A 21,807-nucleotide genomic window follows, 5' to 3' on the forward strand; every position below is an offset into this window, starting at 1 on the left:
AGTCAACTCTATATCCAAAATGAATCTTTAACACATTAAATCAATGTTAGGCAAATGCTAAGATATAAATATGCTACAAAGGGTAAACAAAAAGTTTAAAACATGCAAAATTAAGGTGAAATTTGCAATTTATAGGATGACAATATACTATTATCAGCTAGCTGCACCATTTGCATTTTGAAAAAAAATTAAGACAACTGCTTCCCAACAACCTACTCAAGTCAAATAGCCTATTTCAACTACAAATTTATTTGTAACAAAATGCTTTAAGTTGCAGAAATGAATTCCATTTTGATGTGTGATTGAAGTACCTATACTGACAATTTTGGAACCCAGTAAACACTAACTCTAAGACATTTTAATAAATGTTTGTCATCAGGAATAATGGAAAAGTTAAGATTCTGCAGGTAACAAAACTCAAGTTCTTAAAAAATATTTTTAAGAAAATTTGAACTTCAGTAACTACGCCCAAAGGAGGGAGAATTTGTGAATTACAGTGTACACAGCAACTCTAACTTGATAAAGCTGTATCGCTTAAGTCTCAGACAATAAAACAGGATTTCATAGACTAAGAATAAAAATCGGAGAGAGAAAACTGTGGACATTCTTTTTTAAATACATACTTTTAGGTGTTTATCATTGAAAACTTAGTACATTGTAAAGTGCTTTATTCTCAAGAAAACTACAAACCATTTTAGAAATATATGTATTTTCAGAGGGAAGTCAAATTGGTGTGTTAAGGTACAAACTTAAGAACTCTGGATGCTGCTGCTCTAATAATACATTTGTGATGGTGCCATGTAATACTAAGAAGTCAGTAGAATTCCACCAGTCCTTCTGTCTCAGGTGGTCTTGTGTCAATCACGTGTTCAGAAAGTCAGTAAGTGCTTGAGGTCTACTCTTTTCCTGGAAGTGATTCCCTATTTGGATATGGCAAGAACACAACATCAGTAGTATAAAAGTGTACATCTGGGCCGGGCGCAGTGGCTCAAGCCTGTAATGCCAGCACTTTGGGAGGCCGAGGCGGGTGGATCACGAGGTCAAGAGATCAAGACCATCCAGGTCAACATGGTGAAACCCCGTCTCTAGTAAAAATACAAAAAATTAGCTGGGCATGGTGATGCGTGCCTGTAATCCCAGCTACTCAGGAGGCTGAGACAGAATTGCCTGAACCCAGGAGGTGGAGGTTGCAGTGAGCCGAGATCGCGCCATTGCACTCCAGCCTGGGTAACAAGAGTGAAACTCCATCTCAAAAATAAAAAATAAAAAAAATGTACATCTGTAGTAGCACTCCATGATCATTTACCTGGATGACCACTTTAAATTATAACTCACAGATATGTGTATATTCTAAGATGGTGTCTGTGGTGAATAGAAACCTGGATACAAACATTAACAGTTCTGACACAACACAATCTCTAGTTTCTACATTTTAAGGGTAAGTCATATTCCAATTAGACTTTTTTATAATTTTTAAGCTACCCTATTTACAGATTCTACACAAGTGTTACTTCAACATACAAAACTTTTCCTGAATTCAAAGTAACTGCACATTACTACAGAAGCATTAAAAACTGTTAATCAACATTTTTTAAATTGGAGCATTTGAAACAGATTTCATAATAAGAAAATGTCTGACTCAAAATGAAAACATACTAGCCTCTTTCATGAACTCCTAGGATCTTGACATTATTGGTTGCTGTGGTTGGTGGATAATCAAATCCACATAGTGGGTAAACCCTCTAGCTGCAAGTTATAGGCTCCCTCAAGCAAGCCTTTTATCAGAAAAGGTTTGAGATATTCTCTCCTCTGTCTGCCCTTCATTGATAAGTAATGAAATGACCCCGAAACTCAGAAAGCAAGTAACATTTATCAATGATCTTCATCACTCCCAAAGCACAGTTTCCAAAAACATTCTGTAAGCCGAAGTACCCCTTTAGGAAATGGCTGGAGAATAAATGGTTGCTGTAACTTGCTGTTCTTTTTAACAGTTCCACTTTCTAGGGGTAGCTGATAACACTGCAGTATGGCAGCATCAGGTCAAGAGACTGTGAGAAATAATTCCATAAAGTAGTTCACTAGCTTATTCATCTTTACGGTTCAATTTACTCAGTGATGGGCACCATACAACCCTGAATTTTTGTTTTTATTCTGGAACTATGACTAATCTAGCTCATGACAATACAGTTTTCTCTCACTGCTAGAAAAATTCTGCAAAAGATTTGTCATGGCTATTGCAATCTCTTATAAAAATCTCATAAAAGCCTTATTTTTAAATATGAACTTAGGGACCTTATACTTAACTGCTTAATTTGCTTTTTAGAAACAATATCTCAGAGCATTTCACACTAAATGTAGGCAGAATCAGAAGTAAATACTTGTTTTCAATCTACCCTATTACTGTACTACTATGAAAAGATGCCAGGCCACAGACAATCCAGTAGCAAAACCCTTTTCAAGCTGACTACTGACTCGCTTCAGTTCTCCCATCCAAGCTCATCCATAAAATTCACAGCCCTTGCAACCCTACGTTCTGCCTGCATGAAAAGAAATTACCAGTGGAAAAGAGGCTGGGGAACCACCTGGGACAAGTCTGGAATTAACCAAATACTATTTATTTTGTTTTTTAACTCTTTTGCTTCTTAAGATGAAAATGCTAAACTTATTATACTGTTTCATTTGGGAATTGACAAAAACTCATCTAAATGAATAGATAATTTAGAACATTAACGATCTTATGTGGAGTGGAAAACTGAAGATCTGCTTTCTTGACAGGCTCCTGTAATTTTATGATTGGAATTTTGTAGGTGAATATATAGTTGCAGTCCAAGGACTGATTCTCACTTAGAAAATTAACTTGAATATATTAAAATTTAAAGACCTCTAACTTTTGACCACTCATCAAAAAAGGTATTTTTTTAAATGGTTTACCTTGTAAAACAAAGGGGGAGAGCTGCTACAAACTCATTTAAGGGCTTTAATAAATGAAAACACTTACCTTAAAACTGACATAACTAAAATGTGACCAGAAAATATACCACAGCATTGATGATTAAATTCAAACTACTGGTCTTGCCATACCTGAGAAATATATGTATAATCTAGTCATTTACATGTTGCCAAAGACAGAGCAGATTTGTAGGATCCAAATGATGTGACTCTCCCACTCCCTCCATCAGATCCAGAAAAGCAATCCTTGAGCAGACACCAATTTAAAATCTTGATATTCTTCTACCAATTTAACAATATATTATATTAGGAACCAAGCTTGACAGATTATGAAAAAGGTAAAAATATCTTACTTTGGAGACTCTCCATGTATACTTAGGCACCGTCTCTGTCATTTAACAGCCTTTGAAACTTTTCTTAAAATCCTAAGACAACACAGCCCTTAGCATCAAATAGTTTACTTTTCAATCCTTACTATTCAGTTTGAGCTAGGGATTAACATTTGCTAATCTAGGTGGACTCAATTTTTCCCACAATGCTCTATACTCTCACCTAGTTTTGACAAATTTATTCCTTCTCTTCCCAAATACTAGGATAAGAGACAGTCTCAAACTGTTAGGTTGCAAATTTCTTAGGGTTTCTGCTTTATTATTTCCTTGATATCCACAGCAGAAGTTCAGAGGTATAACTTCAACATTAACAGGTGAAAAGTTCTACAATGACTTGTGGCACTCCATCACATCAGAATAATTGACTATAATTTCCATAGAACATAAGAAAACTACAGTATTTGGTGACAACTGCAAGATACCTGATAAATACATCAACTTATTCATGAAAAGGATGGAGCTGGTTATTTCAGCTATAAAAGGGCAAAGCAAAAAGATCATTTTCTAGCCATTTAAAAGTTACTCAAAAAGTTGATACAATGGAGTGGAAAGGAAAACAAAAGATTGTAAGCACCTTTAACAGTGTTCTTATGTTCCACTGATATACAAACCTCTAAGGTTTCAGTTGGCACAATCAAGTTCAACTTGTACTGACAGAAAATACTAAAATTTTTCCTCTTTAGTTTTTAGTATCAAACAAGGAGGTTAGTAAATTGTTTTCTGATTCTTCCACAGGAAAAAAGTCTAGAAGAGAGACAGGGAATGTAGCGCACCCCATATTAAGTAATAATTTTTACTTATGAGGTCATAATGAATGCAAAGAGCTTAGTGATGCATCTTATTCTTTACTTCTGGACAGTAACACCCACAGATGGTATTTTTATTGGTTTGTTTTCCCTTTTCCATTTGCCCTTTTGAAGTGCTTTTTCTTAAAACTTAAGTTATTTGCCTTCATTTTCTTATAAACCCAATTTCTCTTTAGGTGCAACTTTACTATTTGAAAGGAACCTTTCTGTTGTAATTTACAAGCTATGAATAACTGCTATATCATTCTTTCCAAGAATAAACTGTGAAATGATTTAATCAGATGTTTTCCACTTAAAAAAAGGGAGGCTGACCCTAGGAAGTATTTGAATATGGGATAAACTTTTCCTTTTATTAAGTTACTTCACATTTTAAGTATACCTTTTTAAATGAGGACATGAAAAAAAATGCTTTGTTAACATTCATCTATCTTGTGAATGTTTGAAATCTTTTTTCCTTTATATGCTTGGTAAAGTGAGTATTTCCAAGAAAGCAAAGATCAAATCTGAATACTTCAAAGCTTTTAAAACCATATATGAATAAAACCATAGGACTTTGGACACAACCAGAGCAGTTTTTTGCTTTTTGGTTTTTGTTTTTGTTTTTTTTTCACATACACCATTAAGTTAAACTTCAAGTGCAGTGGAAAGCTACAGCACTTACTTCTGAATCAGTTCACATTCAAACTGTAACCCTTTATCTTTTTCTCAAGAATAATACAAACTGACCCTAAACATTAAAGTACACCTGTGCATTAAATACCTGGGCATTTCCCATAATGTGGAAAAAAAGCCAAACAAGTTCTAGTGCTAATGTAAACATTTTTAACTATTAATGGTTTACTAATTTTCCTTAAAGGTACTTAGGAGTGTGTGTGTCTTGTATTCAAAGTTAACTTGGGAATAGCACCATAACCAAAAAAACCCATAAAAATTATTTTCTCCATTATCTCTCTGTTTTATTTCACAACTTGAGAAGCTACCATTGTCAGCTATGCTTTTAAAGATGTCAGGCCCGTTCTTGCTTCTTCTGATGAAACCAAATCTGATTAAAAACCAAAATACCACTTCTATATACAAGGGTCTATCTATTTTGGACTGAAAGAAAACACAGCAATTGGATGACCATTCAATGACCAATTAATATGGTTCAAAGAATGAGAACAGTTCTATTAATGAAGCCTAAACTGTCAAAATATCATTTTACCAAAAGAATGCATGTACTTATGAATGTATTCCGTATTTATTTATGGATTTTTTTTGGTACCTTTTTGCAGATGATGGTAAACATGGTGTTATAAACCTGAGAACAGATTATAAAACAAAGAAGGTTAAGAAGAGTTTAAATAAATTAATGGATTTGACATCTATCGCCAATTCTTTAAATTAGGGAAGTAAAAGGCATCCCATTAGCTTTTCATGTCAATAGTCAAGGATAATTATCATGAATCAATCTGCTTACTATATACTTAACACAAGCTCTGAGAAGAAAAGCATCACAGTTCTGAAATGGTGATAGCTCTCTAAGCCACAAGTGAGAGGTAGGTTTCCCACCTATCACAGTTGATAATGTCCAAAAACATCCTTCCCCATGCATCAGAGAAGAAAGAAAAGATACCTCCTACTATGTCAAATGGGATCGATAACTACAAAATAGGAACACGTAAGAACATTGTCTAACACTGATACCAGTCTGATGCTTCCCCTTATCTGCCACTTCAAAGATAACACAGGAGAAAAGGGTTAATTTTGTCTAAAACCAAACACAATTAGGGCTAATAAATAACTTAAAGGTGGGGTACTGTAACATATCCCTTACCTACTAAATATGTAAACCATTTGAATCAAGTCCATCTTCAGGCACAAACAAGTTAGGAATGGCCACCTACACTGGAGTAGCATAACCTATCAAGTATTTGGTTAGAAAATAAGCGTACTATTTGTGTGATAAAGTTTCACTTTAAATGGATTATAAAATTATTTTCCCATGAAACGTGACAGTTTCTTATATTTGGACTAGAGGTCACTAATAAAGATACATTTAGTTGCCCCAGCAAAGGATGCTTAGGATTGCACATGGAACCAGTAAACTAAAACAAAGAGATGGACAATGACATTTAGTTCTTTTCCTGTATAGGTAAGATTTGCAATTGCACTCTCAACAAAACTCAACTCTACAATTTCAATACAGATGGGGGAAACCTACATATTAAATATTCTTTTAGCCCTGTACACTCTATTAAAGAACATACTTCTAAATCTAAGGCACACTAATTCCTCTATTTCACAGAGTAAGATTATGGAAGAGCAAGATTTTGGTTAAATCCCTTACAATGGAAACCAGGAGATCTTGGGCAGAAGACAAATTATATAGAATTCTGTTAGTGCACAATTTAAAAGAAAAATGCTATGACTATGCTCTGGTCTTAAGAGGCTTAAAACATGCACTCAAATCATTAAAAATCGTTTACCAGTACTTTATAAATTCAAGTTTATAACATAAAAGTAATCACGTTTTCCTCAAAAAGAAAAAGAGAAAAATCCAACAGCACTTAGAAAGAAAATTAGAAACCATTTCAATGAAAATGACCAGATCTGGTATACTGCATTCTACTCAAGTAGCCAGGGAAAGAAAATGAAAGTGGTAGGTACCTTGCCTACAAATCATGGTTACACCTCCCATGATTATAGTGTCAGTATGCATGTGTTTAAGAAGAATCTGTAAACATAGGTTGTGAAATTGTTATACTACTACAGAACGGGTTACAAACTACTGCCTCTTTGACAAATTCAGAAAATAACTGCATGACGCTTGCTACCATGAAAGTAATGCTCATTGGTTTTGATAACCAGGATGTCTAGTGTTTAACATATTTTAAACTCTTGCTATATGTAGTCAAATACTGTCAAAATAGATCTGCCCCCAAAATGAAGCATATTTTGGCACCTGTGCTGAATGCTGCTACAAAGACCAGCAAGTGCAAATAAAAATAACAGTCATGATTTAGTCACATTCATAACTTTTCATAGAAAAATATAAATATATTCCCTGAATTGTAAGACAAAAAAATAATTTTAACAGCCAGCTTTCTCCATAAATTCCAGTCCATTTCCTCTTAAATGAACTGGCTTTCCCTCAAGGTCATAAGGTGCAATCATTGAAATCTAACACATTTTCTAAGCTTCTATCATCATCCCCATCATGGTATCTCACAGTTCTTCTACCCTGATTTCTCGTTTTTATTTTTGAACGTCGAAGAACTCTTTTAGATTTTGCATAGTCCACATCCTCCCAGTCATTATCATCCACACTTAACCTAGGGCGTTTGCTTTGTCTCTGACGTCTCACAGTTTTAGATATGTTAGCTGTAAAAGTTTTACCTTTTCTAACTACTTTTGCTTTTCCTTTCGTTTTCCTCCTTTTGGTTTTTGTATTATCAGTACAGTCAATATCTGATTCAGTTACAGATCCCAAATCTGATGATTTGGAACTAGTAGCAGGTCTCAATTTTGAATTCCCAGTTGTTTCAGAGATTTTCAAATTTTCCAATTCAGGATGCAATCTCTTCCTTTTTACTTCCTTCTCTGCTGCTTCCTGTGAATCATGAATCACTTTTGTCTTACTGAAAGGAGCCTTTCCATAGGTCCTGAGTCTTCTGCCATTCCACCTGCGTAGCCCATAATTCAGTTCCACTTCAAAATTATTCTCTGCAGTAGCTTTTTGTGCCAAAGTTGACTCAGAAGAAACTGTCCTATCAGTCTCACTCCCTGGAATATGACTTTTTGAATCTTCTTCTGAAGATGCAACAGAGGAACTTTTCCTTTTAGAAGGTGCATCTGTTTTGTGAATACTGGTATCCCTGTGCTTGTGTTCGGAATTCAACATACCTTCAGAGTCTGAGTCTCCATTTACAGCCTGATTAAGCACTTCTGTACTACCCTCAGAGACAGGATCAGGTGGCTTGTCGTCAGAGGCACACTGTTCACTTGGCATATTACAATGTACACTTCCCTCACAATCACCCAGTTTCTTCTTAGCTGTAGTAAAAGCAAGATGGAGAGGTTTTTTCCTTCCATTTTTGCTTCTAGTGCGTACATTTTCTAAAGTGACATCTTCAACATCACTCATGAGCTTGATCTTATTGGCAGCCGTGGCTGCACATCTTCGAGTAATCCTTAGGAGACCTGTTCTGGCTTTTGATGATTTCTTAACCACATGTAAACTGCTGTCTGAGTCACTGGAACAGACCCTTTTCTTGGAAATTTTTCTGTTTTGTCCATTGTCTTGTGATGTAGAATCTAAAAGTTAAAGAGTAGTTTTCTATTAATCTTTAATAAGTAACTAAGTGTAAAGCAATTACATGTTCAACCTTAAAAACAAGTCCAGAATTCATATTAATTTGAAGGGGTTACAGCAATGAATGGAATAGTCCACACCTCTTAGTACAGTCATATGTTGCCCAATAATAAGGATACGTTCTGAGAAATGCATTGTTAGGCAATTTTATCTTAAGCAAACATTATAGAGTATGCTTACACACACCTGATGGTACAACCTATTTACACACCTACGTTATATGGTATAGCCTATTACTCCTCGGCTGCAAACCTGTAGGACATGCTACTGTTCTGAATGCTGCAGGCAGCTGTTACACAATGGTCAGTATGTGTCTATGTATCCAAACAGTAAAGGTAATGCGCCGCACTAGGACTTTACGACAGCTATGACTCCACTAAGCAATAGAAATTTCTCACCTTCATTATAATCCTATGAGACCACCACTGTTCTGCAGCACATAACTGTACTTTGAAGCAATGACTTTTACATGCTCAACACCCTTCACAAATTCAACACATTCTCCTCAATAACATCCCATGATCTTGACACTGTCATATTAACATGAATACAAGTAAACTGTTTACCATAGAACTAGCATATGCAAACGAATCACTTAACACTCAGCCTCTCTGAAACACCCCATAACTCCTCAAGCTCCAATTACACAATTACTTTTCATCTTAGTTTTAGCTGCCTTTTGCTCTATTTTATCAATCCCCACATACCAAGAGTACAATCTTAATTCAACAAGTTATTTCACCACTCTGTGCTCCAGTTATTACCTGTAAAATGAACAATAATACCAATACCTACTTCATAAAAGAAATGAAGACTCAACTGGTTATCAGTGGAAAGCATTTAGAAAAACTTCCTAATAGAAACAGCTCAGTAACTGTTTTGTTTGCTGCTATTAACATCCTTTTTAAATAGTCCTCTTCCTTTTGTCTAGGACTTAAGCTATCAACAACACAGCTTATAAATGTACCCCTCTGTGCTTTATTCAAGCCCATCTCTTAATATAATATACCCCCATCATCAATAAAAGTGAAATCTTCAATAGACATAGTTCTTAAGGCCAAGATTGCCTGTCAGGTGAATAAAACTAAAGTATACTCAATAAAAGGTTATACATACACATAACAATATAAAGGATGAACAGAAAAGGCTAACACAGAATGCATGGGAGGGAGAGAAACAAAAAAGTTTCAAGGGAGAAAAATGGTTTTCAGGGGGAAAAAAATCAATGTTACATTGAGGAGTAAAAGGATGGTGAGATTAAATCAGTGAACAAAGATAAATGTTCTGAATTACCTTTCATAAAACTGTTTGGTTTTTCTTTTTTGTCATCATCTGAATCTAAATCAGTTTCAGATACATGATCTGAGAAACACTGGGACATAGCGATGGGGTCACAGTTCAGATTTCCTGAAATTGGGTTCATTTCCATTTTATGACACTTCCCATCTTCTCTATCCCGCTCCTGCTCTTCAGATTCCGAGTCTTCTGAATCACTCAAAATCTTTGCTTTTTTAAAGAAACTCACATTCTTGTGAAATGTATTGTATTTCCTACCACCAGATTTTCCTGGTCCGGAATCTGCTTCCTCTGAGATGCTCTCTGCCTTAATTTTCTGCACAGATGTCGATGGGCCAGCAGTTCTGTTACATTCATCATCTGAATCATGACTTTTAGAGTCTTCCTCAGAAGACTCTATTTTAAGAAATTTTGTTTTAGAAGGTGCTGGAGTATGATACTTGTAACCATTAGCATGCCAATTTTTCCGGGCTACCCGCAAATCACTTTCTGACTCTGAATCTCTGTTTTCAGATTCATCAACATTACTCTGGGCAGCATCAGAATTAGACACTGGTAATGGTTGACTTTGATCTTTTTGCTCCTCTTCTTCTATTTCTGACTTTAGGCTCTGATCATCTTCAGAATTATGTAATAACTTTTTTCTAGCAACAGCAGAAGCATTGCGGTGAGGCAGCTTCCGACCAGAGCAGACACTTTCAGAGCTAGAATTCTCTTCTACATCACTCATTAGCTTTATCTTATTGGCAGCCACAGCAGCACACTTCCGTAAGACCTTTCGGTTATTTCCAGCTCTGGCTTTTAGAATTTCACCAGTCTCCAATGAATTGTTATCAGAATCACTTAAATAGACTCTCTTTCGAGTAGCTTTTCTGCCACATCCATTTTCTAATGAAACAGGACCTAGAAATAAAGTTAACAATAAGATTAAAAAGTGTTTCCTTATTTCAACATTTTTAAATGACTATTATTCTAATGATTTTCTTCACCTTTTTTAGGGTGGGGGAGAAGGAGTTTTGCTCTTGTTGCATAGGCTGAAATGTAATGGCACAATCTCAGCTCACTGCAACCTCCACTTCCTGGCTGCAAGCTATTCTCCTGCCTCAGCCTCCTGAGTAGCTGGGATCACAGGCACCCGTCACCATGCCTTGATAATTTTTGTATTTTTAGTAGAGTCAGGGTTTCGCCACATTGGCCAGGCTGGTCTCAAACTCCTGACCTCAGGTGATCCACACGCCTCGGTCTCCCAAAGTGCTGGGATTACAGGCGTGAGCCACTGCGCCCAGCCTTTTCTTCACTTGTTAATGCCAAAATTCATTTCCTTCCTAAATCTAAAGAACCTCCAAGACATTAACTTAATCTTGTGTAGATACTTTAAATCAAGCTGGATTCTTTCCATACGCTTTCCACAAGAGTACCACTGAGTCTCTTACCAGTTTTTCTTTGAGCAGCTCTAGTTCTGGTTACCCTGAGATTGCTGCTTCTGGATAGCCCACTACGTAAGGAGGATTCACGAGCTCTTGAATTCTCTTTACTTTCCTCAGAACTACTGGAAGCTGACGATGATAAAGAGGTAGCTAAAAAATCTTCTATTTCACTTTCTAGGAAAAATAAAGTGTAAATAGTTATATATATTCTTTTGTCTTAACACATATAAGCAAGCAGTTAGTTCATAACATTACTACAAAAGCAGATTCTTGAAATGCTTAGAATATATTTTTTTAAAACCATTCCCCAAAAAAAGCTGATGAAATTTGGAGTATTAGAAGGTACATAATTAGCATTCCAAATAAAGATTTTGCTTCTATTTCTAAAAACAACAGATTAATCCTAGCATAGATTTATGAAATATTTATAAACAGACTTCCAATTAAAAATTAGCTCTAGGCCGGGTGCGGCTGCTCACTCCTATAATCCCAGCACTTTGGGAGGCCGAGATGGGTGGATCACTTGAAGCCCAGAGTTCAATACTAGCCTGGCCAAATGGTGAAACCTCATCTCTACTAAAAATACAAAATTAGCTAGGTGTGGTGGCAGAAGCTTGAAATCCCAGCTACTAGGGAAGGTGAGGCAGGAAAATCGCTTGAACCCTGGAGGCAGAGGTTGCAGTGAGCCGAGATCGTGCCACTGCACTCCAGCATGGGCAACAGAGAGAGAGACTTCTCAAATACAAGTTAATTAATTAGCTCCATATCTACTTCCTTCTGTGATATCAGTGAGGCATTTCATATGATAATCCAGCATTTCAGAAAACATAGTTTCCATGTCTCAACATCCTTTTACTCCTTCCTAATAGCACAGTAAGCTCATTTCATACGGTGGTAGGGGGAGTAGGCGGGGGACAAAGTGGCTGTGAGAGCAAAATATCAGACACCAAATTGTATTTCATCCTTTGAACTTGTTCTGTTTGCCCACCTTGGCTACTCCTGTCAACTCCACTATCTACCACCTTGACTCTCTGTTTCCAGACTTTTCCCCTTGCCATAACTGCCAAACTGATTATTCTTCCTGAAACATAATTCATTATGTGACTCTCTCACTCAACAAGGAACCCAATCCAGTAATCCAAACTCTTCTGAAAGGCTTGAACGTCGCTAAACTGTGGTGGCAGTTACACACTTGGGTGCTCAGCAACAAAATAACATAATATTCCACTTCTCACCAGATAATGTAGAACCATTTGTTATTGGTCTGTTTCTTCTCCTTCTTTCTGATGATTGTGCTGAATCTGAAGAGTCACCAGAAGTAACACCTGAAGAGATACCAGCACTTGTCTTGTGGGTTCCAGGATAAGCTGTCCTACTTGAGGTAGACTGGGTAGGAGAACCTACCAACTCAGGAATTACTTTTGTCTGAGATTTTAACCTCTTCTGCTTGAGATTTCTGGCCAAATACATGAACAAAGGAAACAGTATTTAACAAAACAAAGAAAACTAGCTCACAGAGAATGACTAAATAAAAGTATATCATATTTCTTAAACTGGGAGTAGTTTTATGATCAAAACATTAAAATATTCACTATTAACATTTTATTCTGGCACTGATTAGTAAGTCCTAACTCTAAATCTGACATAGTGTTATTCAAATTTGGAGTAATGAACAAAAATGTTCCAAGTAAGAGTTACAGAAAATCATTTGAATACCTTACATTCCTCATGTAATATAGGTATTTGTTCATACTACAGATTTAAGCCTCAGTAGGACCCAACTTTCTCCTCTTTTATTTTCACATCCCTAAAGACAGTATAAGGTTAAGAGGAGAAATCAACAAAACCTGTTAAACAGAGAGGAAAACTTAAAAAAAGGAATCACAAAAAATTGATTTTTGTCCCAAGACCAGACTATTTACATCTAACTGCACCCATTCACCATGGTTAGCCCCTAGGCCAGGAATTATGGGAAAAGAGAATGGAAACTTAAGGCATGTGAGAAATCTGGGTAATATTCATATTGAGATAATCCTATTTTCCTTTAAAACAACAAGAAATGGCTGAGCACACCCATAATCCCAGCACTTTAGGATGCCAAGCCAGATGGATCAATTGAAGCCAGAAGTTCAAACACTAGCCAGGGCAACATAGCATGACTCCATACCTACAAAAAATTTAAAAATTAGCTGGGTGTAGTGGTGTACACCTATGATCCTAGCTACTCAGGAGATTTGTTTGAGCCTAGGAGCTTGACATTATGATGAACTATGACCACACCATGCACTCCAGCCTGGGTAACAGAGCAAGACCCTGTTTCTTTGGGGGGGGGGGGCGGGGGAAGCAAAACAGCCTTTTAAGGGGTATCTAGACCTTGCCACTTAAAGTTAATAACAATTCTTTAAAGCAATAATTGTCTACATAATAATAAAACTCAAGCCTGTAATATCAAAAATTTTAAATGTCATTAATAATCAAAGGAGAGAACAAAAGTAAATACAAGGCCAGGCACAGTGGCTTATGCATGTAATCCCAGCACTTTGGGAGACCAAGGCGGGCAGATCACTTGAGGTTAGGAATTTGAGACCAGCCTGGCCAATGTGGTAAAACCCCGTCTCTACTAAAATACAAAAATTAGCTGGCCATGGTGGCACATGCCTGTAGTCCCAGCTACTCAGGAGGCTGAGGCATCAGAATCACTTGAACCCGGGAGGCAGAGGTTGCATTAAGTCAAGATCACGCCACTGCAGTCCAGCCTAGGTGACATAGCGAAACTCCATCTCAAAAAGAAAAGAAAAAAAAATAGGTCGGGTGCAGTGGCTCATACCTGTAATCCTAACACTTTGGGAGGCCAAGGCGGTGGACTGCTTAAGGCCAGGAGTTCAAGATCAGCCTGGCCAACATGGCAAAACCCCATCTCTAAATAAAAATACAAAAATTAGCCAGGTATGGTGGTGCATGTCTGTAATCCCAGTTTCCTGGGAAGCTGAGGCATGAGAACTGCTTAAACCCAGGAAGCAAAGGTTGCAGTGAGCAAAGATCACACATCCAGCTTGTATGACAGAGCAAGACTCTGTCTCAAAAAGAGAAAGAAAAATACTTATTATAAGCTTATTTTTAAAAATCAATAAAGTGGTAATATGGCAGGAGTGAAACTTTTCCCTTTTTATCCAACATCCTTCTCAATAGTTATACTTTTCACCTGGTATAAAGTAGGGCTTTTTAAATGATTTAAAAAAATTTTTTTAATCTATAAAATGTTGTAAGACATTTTATAAATGAAAGACACATACTCTTCCAAAAATATCAACAAAGAAATTGTTGGAAAAATATTCCAGATAAAAGAGACTTAAGAGACATATCAATTAAATGGAATACATGATCCTAAATTGTATCTAGATTAGAAATAAAATTTGCCCCAAGTGACGCTGAATCAATTGTAAAAATATAAATAAGATATTCAGTTAAAACTTGAATGTCATTCTTTGCAAATCACACTAAGTATTTAGGAGTAAAGGAACATGATATCAGAAAAAAATATTTCCATGATTCAAAAGAAATATGAACTAGAGAAAATATTAAAGCAACAATAAAGCAAACGTGGCATAATGTGAACTGAACAACTGGTGAGTCTAGGTAAAAGAGTTCACTGAATTTATTATTGCGTCTTTTCTCTAATTATAAATTATTTCAAAATAAAAAATTTAAAAAGGTGAGGGGCCATGTTTGGTGGTTCACACCTATATTTTCAGCACTTTGGGTGGCCAAGGTAGGAGAATTGCATGAGCCCAGAAGTTCCAGACAAGCCTAAGCAACATGGTGAGACCCCATCTTTACACAAAATTTAAAAATTAGCCAGGCATGGTGGTGCATGCCTGTTGTCGCAGCTAATCAGGGAGGCTGAGGCTGCAGTGAGCTGTGCTCATGCCACTGTACTTCACTCAGCCTGGGCAACAGAGTGAGACCGTTACAAAAAAAAAAAAAAAGGGAAGACTAGCATATTACTTTGTATATAATGTACAAATCTGAATTAACAAACTGCAAAGCAGCTGAACAGAACCATTTACCTAATGGATATGTTTATCAGGCTCAGTGTGTCTCCGTTTATTCTAAACACAGGAAGTCAGCACAGGAGTTGGGGGTCGGGGCAGAATGGAATAAAAAGTTCAGCAAATCTTCTTGTCCATAAGGCAAAATTAAAACTGACAAAATTATCAAATACAACCATTTCAGAATTCTAGATACTACCCAAAGGCATACTAAAATACTGAAAAGTGCTTATTCAAAGAAAACAACAACCGAACTTAGGTTAAAAACAATGGGCTCTAGGGCATATTAATATTAACTTAAGGCTGCTCCCAGTCACACCTCCCTCAGGCTGCTCCCTCCCCTCACTTCTCTTGGCATAATACCTATGAGGAGAGGACTGGTCTGATTTGGGAATGCCAAAGAAAAGCTGTATGCCTCAGGGCACTGAAAATATTAGTTATTGCTAGTAATCCAGCAAAGCCAACAGCAAGATATCTGAGGCTGTGACACTGTGGGAGCAAGCAACAATTCAGATAAAATTGAAAAATTAAATCTAGGGAATGAGACAGCTCATGGAAGTCTGAAAAAACATCATTTTCCTAGATAGCTGGAAGGATGCATACATATTCCAAAAGTCCAGTTTATCTGCTCATCTTGGGCTGATCTTGAGACCTTTATGTCTCATGAAACAGAAGCAGAAAGTAAAAGCCAACGTAGACTTGTAACAGCCCGAACTTAAGTCTGCTCCATCTCACAAACAGACCCCAGGCTACGCTGACCACTAAGCTATGCTGATTGACCCAAGTAAGACATCTAGGAAGCCAGGCTCAAAAAATTAGAGAAAAAAAAAGGCGGGGGAAGGGGAGACATGGGGAGCAAAGACTTGAGTGGCTGCAGACTACAGGGAAGACTGACTACAAAATTAATCTGGCAAGTCACTGAGCCAAAAAAAATAAAATAAAAAAACCACATAGACACACAAAACTGGAAACAACCATTACTGAGGAAAAAGGATTCGAACTAGAGTTTCCACAATGTGTTAACAACATGCGAGAAATGTGACTTCAGAGTTGCATCATTTAATATGTCCAGTTTTCAACAAAAAAATTTTTATATACAAAAAAATAAGAAAGTATACCCCATTCACGGCGTGGGGGGCGGATGCGCCCAACAGAAACTGTCTCTGAGAAGACCCAGATGTCAGCCTTAGTTTAACAAATACTGACATCTACATCAACTACTATAAAGATATTGAAAGAACTAAATGAAACCATATGCATAAAACAACTATAATGATAATGACTCAATACAGAATAACAAAAAGAGAAATTATAAAAAAATAAAAGATAAAAAATCTGGAGTTGAAAAGTAAAATAACTGAGGTAACTATTCACTAGATGGGCCCAGCAGCATATTTGAGCTGGCAGAAGAAAAAAATCAGTCAACTTAAAGACTGGTCAATACAGACCATCCAGGCTGAGGAAAAGAAAGAAAAAACAATGAAGGGAGCCTCAGAAACCTGTGGGACATCATTAATTATACCAACATAAGTGTAATGGGTGTGCCAAAAATAAAGGAAAGAAAAAGGCAGAAAAAACATATTTAAAGAAATAATGGCTACAAATCTCCCAAATTTAATGAAAAACATTACGCATCCACAAATGTGGACAAATTCCCAGTAGGATATATTCAAATCCAAACCTATACACATGGTGGTCAGTAGAAAGATAAAAACAAACAAAACTCGTAAAAGCAGCAAAAGAAAAACAACTCAATAAATATAAGGGAAGGAACCCCACCCAGTAAGATTAATAGCTAACTTCTCTTCAGCAGCAATGGAGGTCAGCAGGCAATGGGCTGATATACTAAAAATGCTGGAAGGGAAAGTGTCAACTAAGAATTCTGTATTCATGAAAACTATTATATTCAATAATAAAGGTGAAAATAAGAGATAAAGACAGAGAATTCATTGCTATCACATCAGCCTTACAAGAAATTCTACAGTCCTTTAGGCCAAAAGAAGTGACATCAGAGGATAACTTAAATTCACACTTTTATAAAGATCATTAAGAACGAAAACTGCATTGGGTAAATATAAAAAGTGGCATTAATATATATTTTTTTCAACTAAAAACACAACTACAGAAAACATGGCATACAAAAAAATGTGATCTTAGGCCAGACGCGGTGGCTCAAGCCTGTAATTCCAGCACTTTGGGAAGCCAAGGTGGTTGGATCACCTGAAGTCTGGAGTTAGAGACCAGCCTGGCCAACATGGTGAAACCCCATCGCTACTAAAAATACGAAACATTAGCCAGACATGATGGCTGGTGCCTGTAATCCCAGTTACTTGGGAGGCTGAGGCAGGAGAATCACTTGATCCCAGGAGGTGAAGGTTGCAGTGAGCCGAGATCACACCACTGCACTCCAGCCTGACCAAGAGCAAAAATCTGTCTCAAGAAAAAAAACAATGTGATTTGATACCACCACCACCTGGGGGGAGATGGAAGGAAGCTATACTAGACCCAAGTTCCTTTATGTACTCAAATAAAAATAGTATTAATATGAAGTTGATTGTTTGCAATAGATTGAGATGCATAGTGTAGTCCCTAGAGCAACCATACAGACACCTTGCAAGGGGTATACTGCACGTTGAAAATATAAATGGAAACAAACTAAACATTGCACAACTCAATTGTTATGCTGTAACAATGTAAACTACCTATAAATGTGACATTAATCTAAACTACAAGGTCAAAGACTGCAGAATCTAAATTAATATACAATTACTGAGAAAGTGAATAAATCCTTCCCCTTTTATATTTCTTTACAAATAATCCTCAGTAATACTGAGGTGTATTAATCTCAGGGGTACATTTTCCCTTAAACAATCAAACACTCAAAGGACTGTACATAAAAATCACATTGTTCTCTACATCAGCAGTCCCCAACCTTTTTGGCACCAGGGACCAGTTTTGTAGAAGACAAATTTTCCATGGACTGGGACTGGGGCCAGCGGGTGGAAGGAGTTTGAGATGAAATTGTTCCACCTCAGCAAATCAGGCATTAGATTCTCATAAGGAGCACACAACCTGGATCCTCTGCATGCAGTTACAACAGGGTTCATGCTCCAGTGAAAATCTAATGCCTCCATGGATCTGACAGCAGGCAGAGCTCAGGTGGTAATGCTTTGCAGGCCAATCACCTCCTACTGTGTGGCCCAATCTATGCAGGGAGCTGTTGTTGGGCACCCCTGCTCGACATTAAAAAGCCAATTCTTATGCAAAATACAAATGATACTTTATATAATCCTTAAGATTAGGAAAAAAACTATAATTTTACATGTTTATAGAATTACAACCCAATACAACAGCTCTGTATTCACAGAAATGCTTTCAAGCTATAAAACCCATGACTATTCTTTTCAGAATGCACACTAAAGATTAAATAACACAATCTTAAATTTTTTAAAAATGCATAGAGGCTGGGCGCAGTGGCTCACATCTGTAATCCCAACATATTGGGAGGTTAAGATGGGAGTTGATCCCAGGAGTTCAAGACCAGTGTGGGCACCATAGCTAGACCCCATCTCTATGAAAAATAATTTTAAAAAATTAGCCAGGCTTGGTACACACCTCTGTGGTCCCAACTACTTGGGAGGATGAGGTACTGCTTGAGACCTGAAGGTTGTGGCTGCAGTGAGCCATGATCATATCAATAGATTCCAGCCTGGGCCACATAGTGAAACCCTGTCTCGAAAAATAAATAGGACAGAGCCTGGTGGCTCACACCTGTAATCCTAACACTTTGGGAGGCTGAGGCGGGTGGACTACCTAAGCTCAGGAGTTTAAGACCAGCCTGGGCAACACAGTGAAACCCCATCTCAAATAAAATATGAAAAATCAGCCAGGCATGGTGGCATGCGCCTGTAGTTCCAGCTACTCGGGAGGCTGAGGCAGGAGAATTGCTAGAACCCAGGAGGTGGTGGATGCAGTGAGCCAAGATTGTGCCACTGTACTCCAGCCCAGGTGACAGCGAGACACCGTCTCCTAAATAAATCAATAAATAATAAGCCAGGTGTGGTAACTCATGCCTGTAATCCCAGCACTTTGGGAGGGCCATGGTGGGTAGATCATAATGAGGTCAGGAGTTCGAGACTAGCCTGGCCAACATGGTGAAACCCTATCTCTACTAAAAATACAAACATTAGCCAGGAGTGGTACTCCCAAATACTTGGGAGGCTGAGGCTGGAAAACCGCTTGAACCCAGAAGGCAGAGGTTGTGGTAAGCCAGTATCATGCCACTGAACTCAGCCTAGGCAACACAGTGATTCTGTGTCTCCAAAATTAAATAAATAAATCCATCAAGCAAGCAAGCAAGCTACGAAGCTTGCCATAACCAATTTACCTGATACTTTTGTTAGGCTGACTGTCACCTTTACAATTTTGCCGTTGCTTGAATCTTTGGCTTCTTCGAAGTTTTTCACTGAATTTTTGACCAATTTTAAAATCAGAAGAGATTTTCTTCATTTTTTCTTCAAATAAGGCAGATAATCTCAAGGTCATACTATAAATCTACAAGAATATAAAAACAAAGTAGAATTACAAAATAGCCTTAAAAGTATTTAAGAAATAATTGTAATAATTGAGATCACTTGCAATATATTACATTACTGTTTATAGACAGTTGCACCACCTATTTTTTCTATTTCCAACCTTCTTCCCTCAACAACATCTGGAAAAAAACAAGAAATATCACATACGTACCTCTCTGATGTTAAGAAAGTAGTCTGAAGTCAAACATCCAGATTTAGAACCTGTGTCTATATGTCAGTGAATCTTAACTGTTTTTGCGCATTCTGACATCTGCATGTACAAACCAAAACTATGCCCTTTCCTAAAGTTAGACGGGAAGGTGGCTGATTTTGAAGCTGCTACTTGGGCTGAAGAAGTGCTGTGTCTCTTTGAGGCACGGGAACAAAAGCACTTTTATATATCAGTCTCTATCTGCAATCCATTTTCAATGCCACCTAACTCTAAAAAGGAAACAGAAGAATACCTTGCATCCAGTAGGAGAAAAGTATAACCTGGAACTTTAATGCATATGAAAGATTTGTTTTAACAATGTTTATAATTAAATAACATCAAATCTTAATTTTGGATACAGCTATGTATGTACAGAAATACTCTATACTCCTCCATGACCATTTCAAAAAGTAAGTGTAAAAGCCTAATGCTCAAAAGATAAATATAAGCCTTGGGCACGGCAGTGGATGGCCAAGACACTCTTAATACTAGGAAACTTTTTTTAAAAGTATGTGAGATAGGGAGTTTCTTACATGCGTCTCATACACACACACACACACACACACACACACACACACGAATAAATGTGAAATTTTTTATACTTAATCTGAAACAATCTTTGACAATTATTTTCAGTATTTCATATACATAAACTTTATTCTGCCAGCTGCAGTGGCTCATGCCTATAATCCCAGTACTTTGAGAGGCCAAGCAGGCAGATTACTTGAGGTCAGGGGTTCAAGACTAGCCTGGCCAACATGTGAAACCCTGTCTCTACTAAAAATACAGTAATTAGCCGGACATGGGGGAGCATGCCTGTAGTCCCAGCTACTTGGGAGGCTGAAGCAGGAGAACTGCTTGAACCTGGGAGGCAGAGGTTGCAGTGAGCCAAGATCCCACCATTGGTCTCTAGGCTGGGTGACAGTGAGACTGTCTCCAAAAAAAAAAAAAAAAAAAGTCTTAAAAAAAAATCAGTGGAAATGTAAAATGGTACAGCCAACGTGGAAAACAGTGTGGTGGTTCCTGGAAAAGGTAAACATAAATTATCCTATGACCCAGCAATTCTACTCTTAGGGTATGCCCCAGGGAATTGAGCAAGGTTTCTGACAGATATGTGTATTCCAAAATTTACTACAGCGTTATTCATAATGGTCAAGAAATAGAAACAGCTCAGCTGGCCATCGACAGATGAATGAGTAAGATATAGTATAACCACACCCTTTAATACTATTCTGCCATAAAAAGGAATAAATTTGATACATGCTACAATATGCATAAGCCTTTAAGGCATTACACTAAGTGAAATAAATAAGCTGGACACAAAAGGACAAATATGGTAAGATCTCGATTTTTATAAAAAATTATCTAGAACAGACAAATTCAGACACAGAAGTTAGAGGTTTCCAAGGACTGGGGGTAAGGGAAATTACTGCTTGATGATTACAGAGCTTCTGTCAGGAATGACGAAAAAGTTTTAGAAAGATTATATATATAAATGATGCCACTGAATTATATTCATAAAAATGGCTAAAATGGCAAATGTTATGTTATATATAGTTAATCATAGTTTTGAAGAATTGACAATGTACTATACCAAAAACCACTGATCTGTAAGCTTTCAATGGTGAATTTATGGTATGTGTCCTCAAACATGTATTTGGTGCAAGGAAGACTCGAATGAAATTTGTCTCTGAAAAGAAACACTCTTACAAATGGTGACTTGGAAAAAAACCGAAGCTTGGAAAAATGTTG

The 21,807-nt window shown here is 37.1% G+C and overlaps 1 protein-coding gene across 3 annotated transcripts in view; it reads right to left on the reverse strand.

The window, feature by feature from the left end:
- BRWD1 (bromodomain and WD repeat domain containing 1) overlaps window positions 1–21,807 on the reverse strand; it is a 141,653-nt gene that overhangs the window by 3,868 nt on the left and 115,978 nt on the right. For 2 of the 3 annotated variants that reach the window (XM_078358412.1, XM_035283038.3), the window contains 5 exons: window positions 19,658–19,824; window positions 12,457–12,677; window positions 11,228–11,395; window positions 9,792–10,697; window positions 7,523–8,440 (listed from right to left, as the gene is read on the reverse strand). In XM_078358412.1, coding sequence (XP_078214538.1) covers window positions 7,523–8,440; window positions 9,792–10,697; window positions 11,228–11,395; window positions 12,457–12,677; window positions 19,658–19,824 — 2,380 coding nt within the window. The remainder of the gene's footprint in view (window positions 1–7,522; window positions 8,441–9,791; window positions 10,698–11,227; window positions 11,396–12,456; window positions 12,678–19,657; window positions 19,825–21,807) is intronic. The other variant, XM_035283039.3, reaches the window with a different exon arrangement.

This window comes from Callithrix jacchus, chromosome 21 (assembly GCF_049354715.1).
Source record: "Callithrix jacchus isolate 240 chromosome 21, calJac240_pri, whole genome shotgun sequence".
Taxonomy (NCBI): Eukaryota; Metazoa; Chordata; class Mammalia; order Primates; family Cebidae; genus Callithrix; species Callithrix jacchus.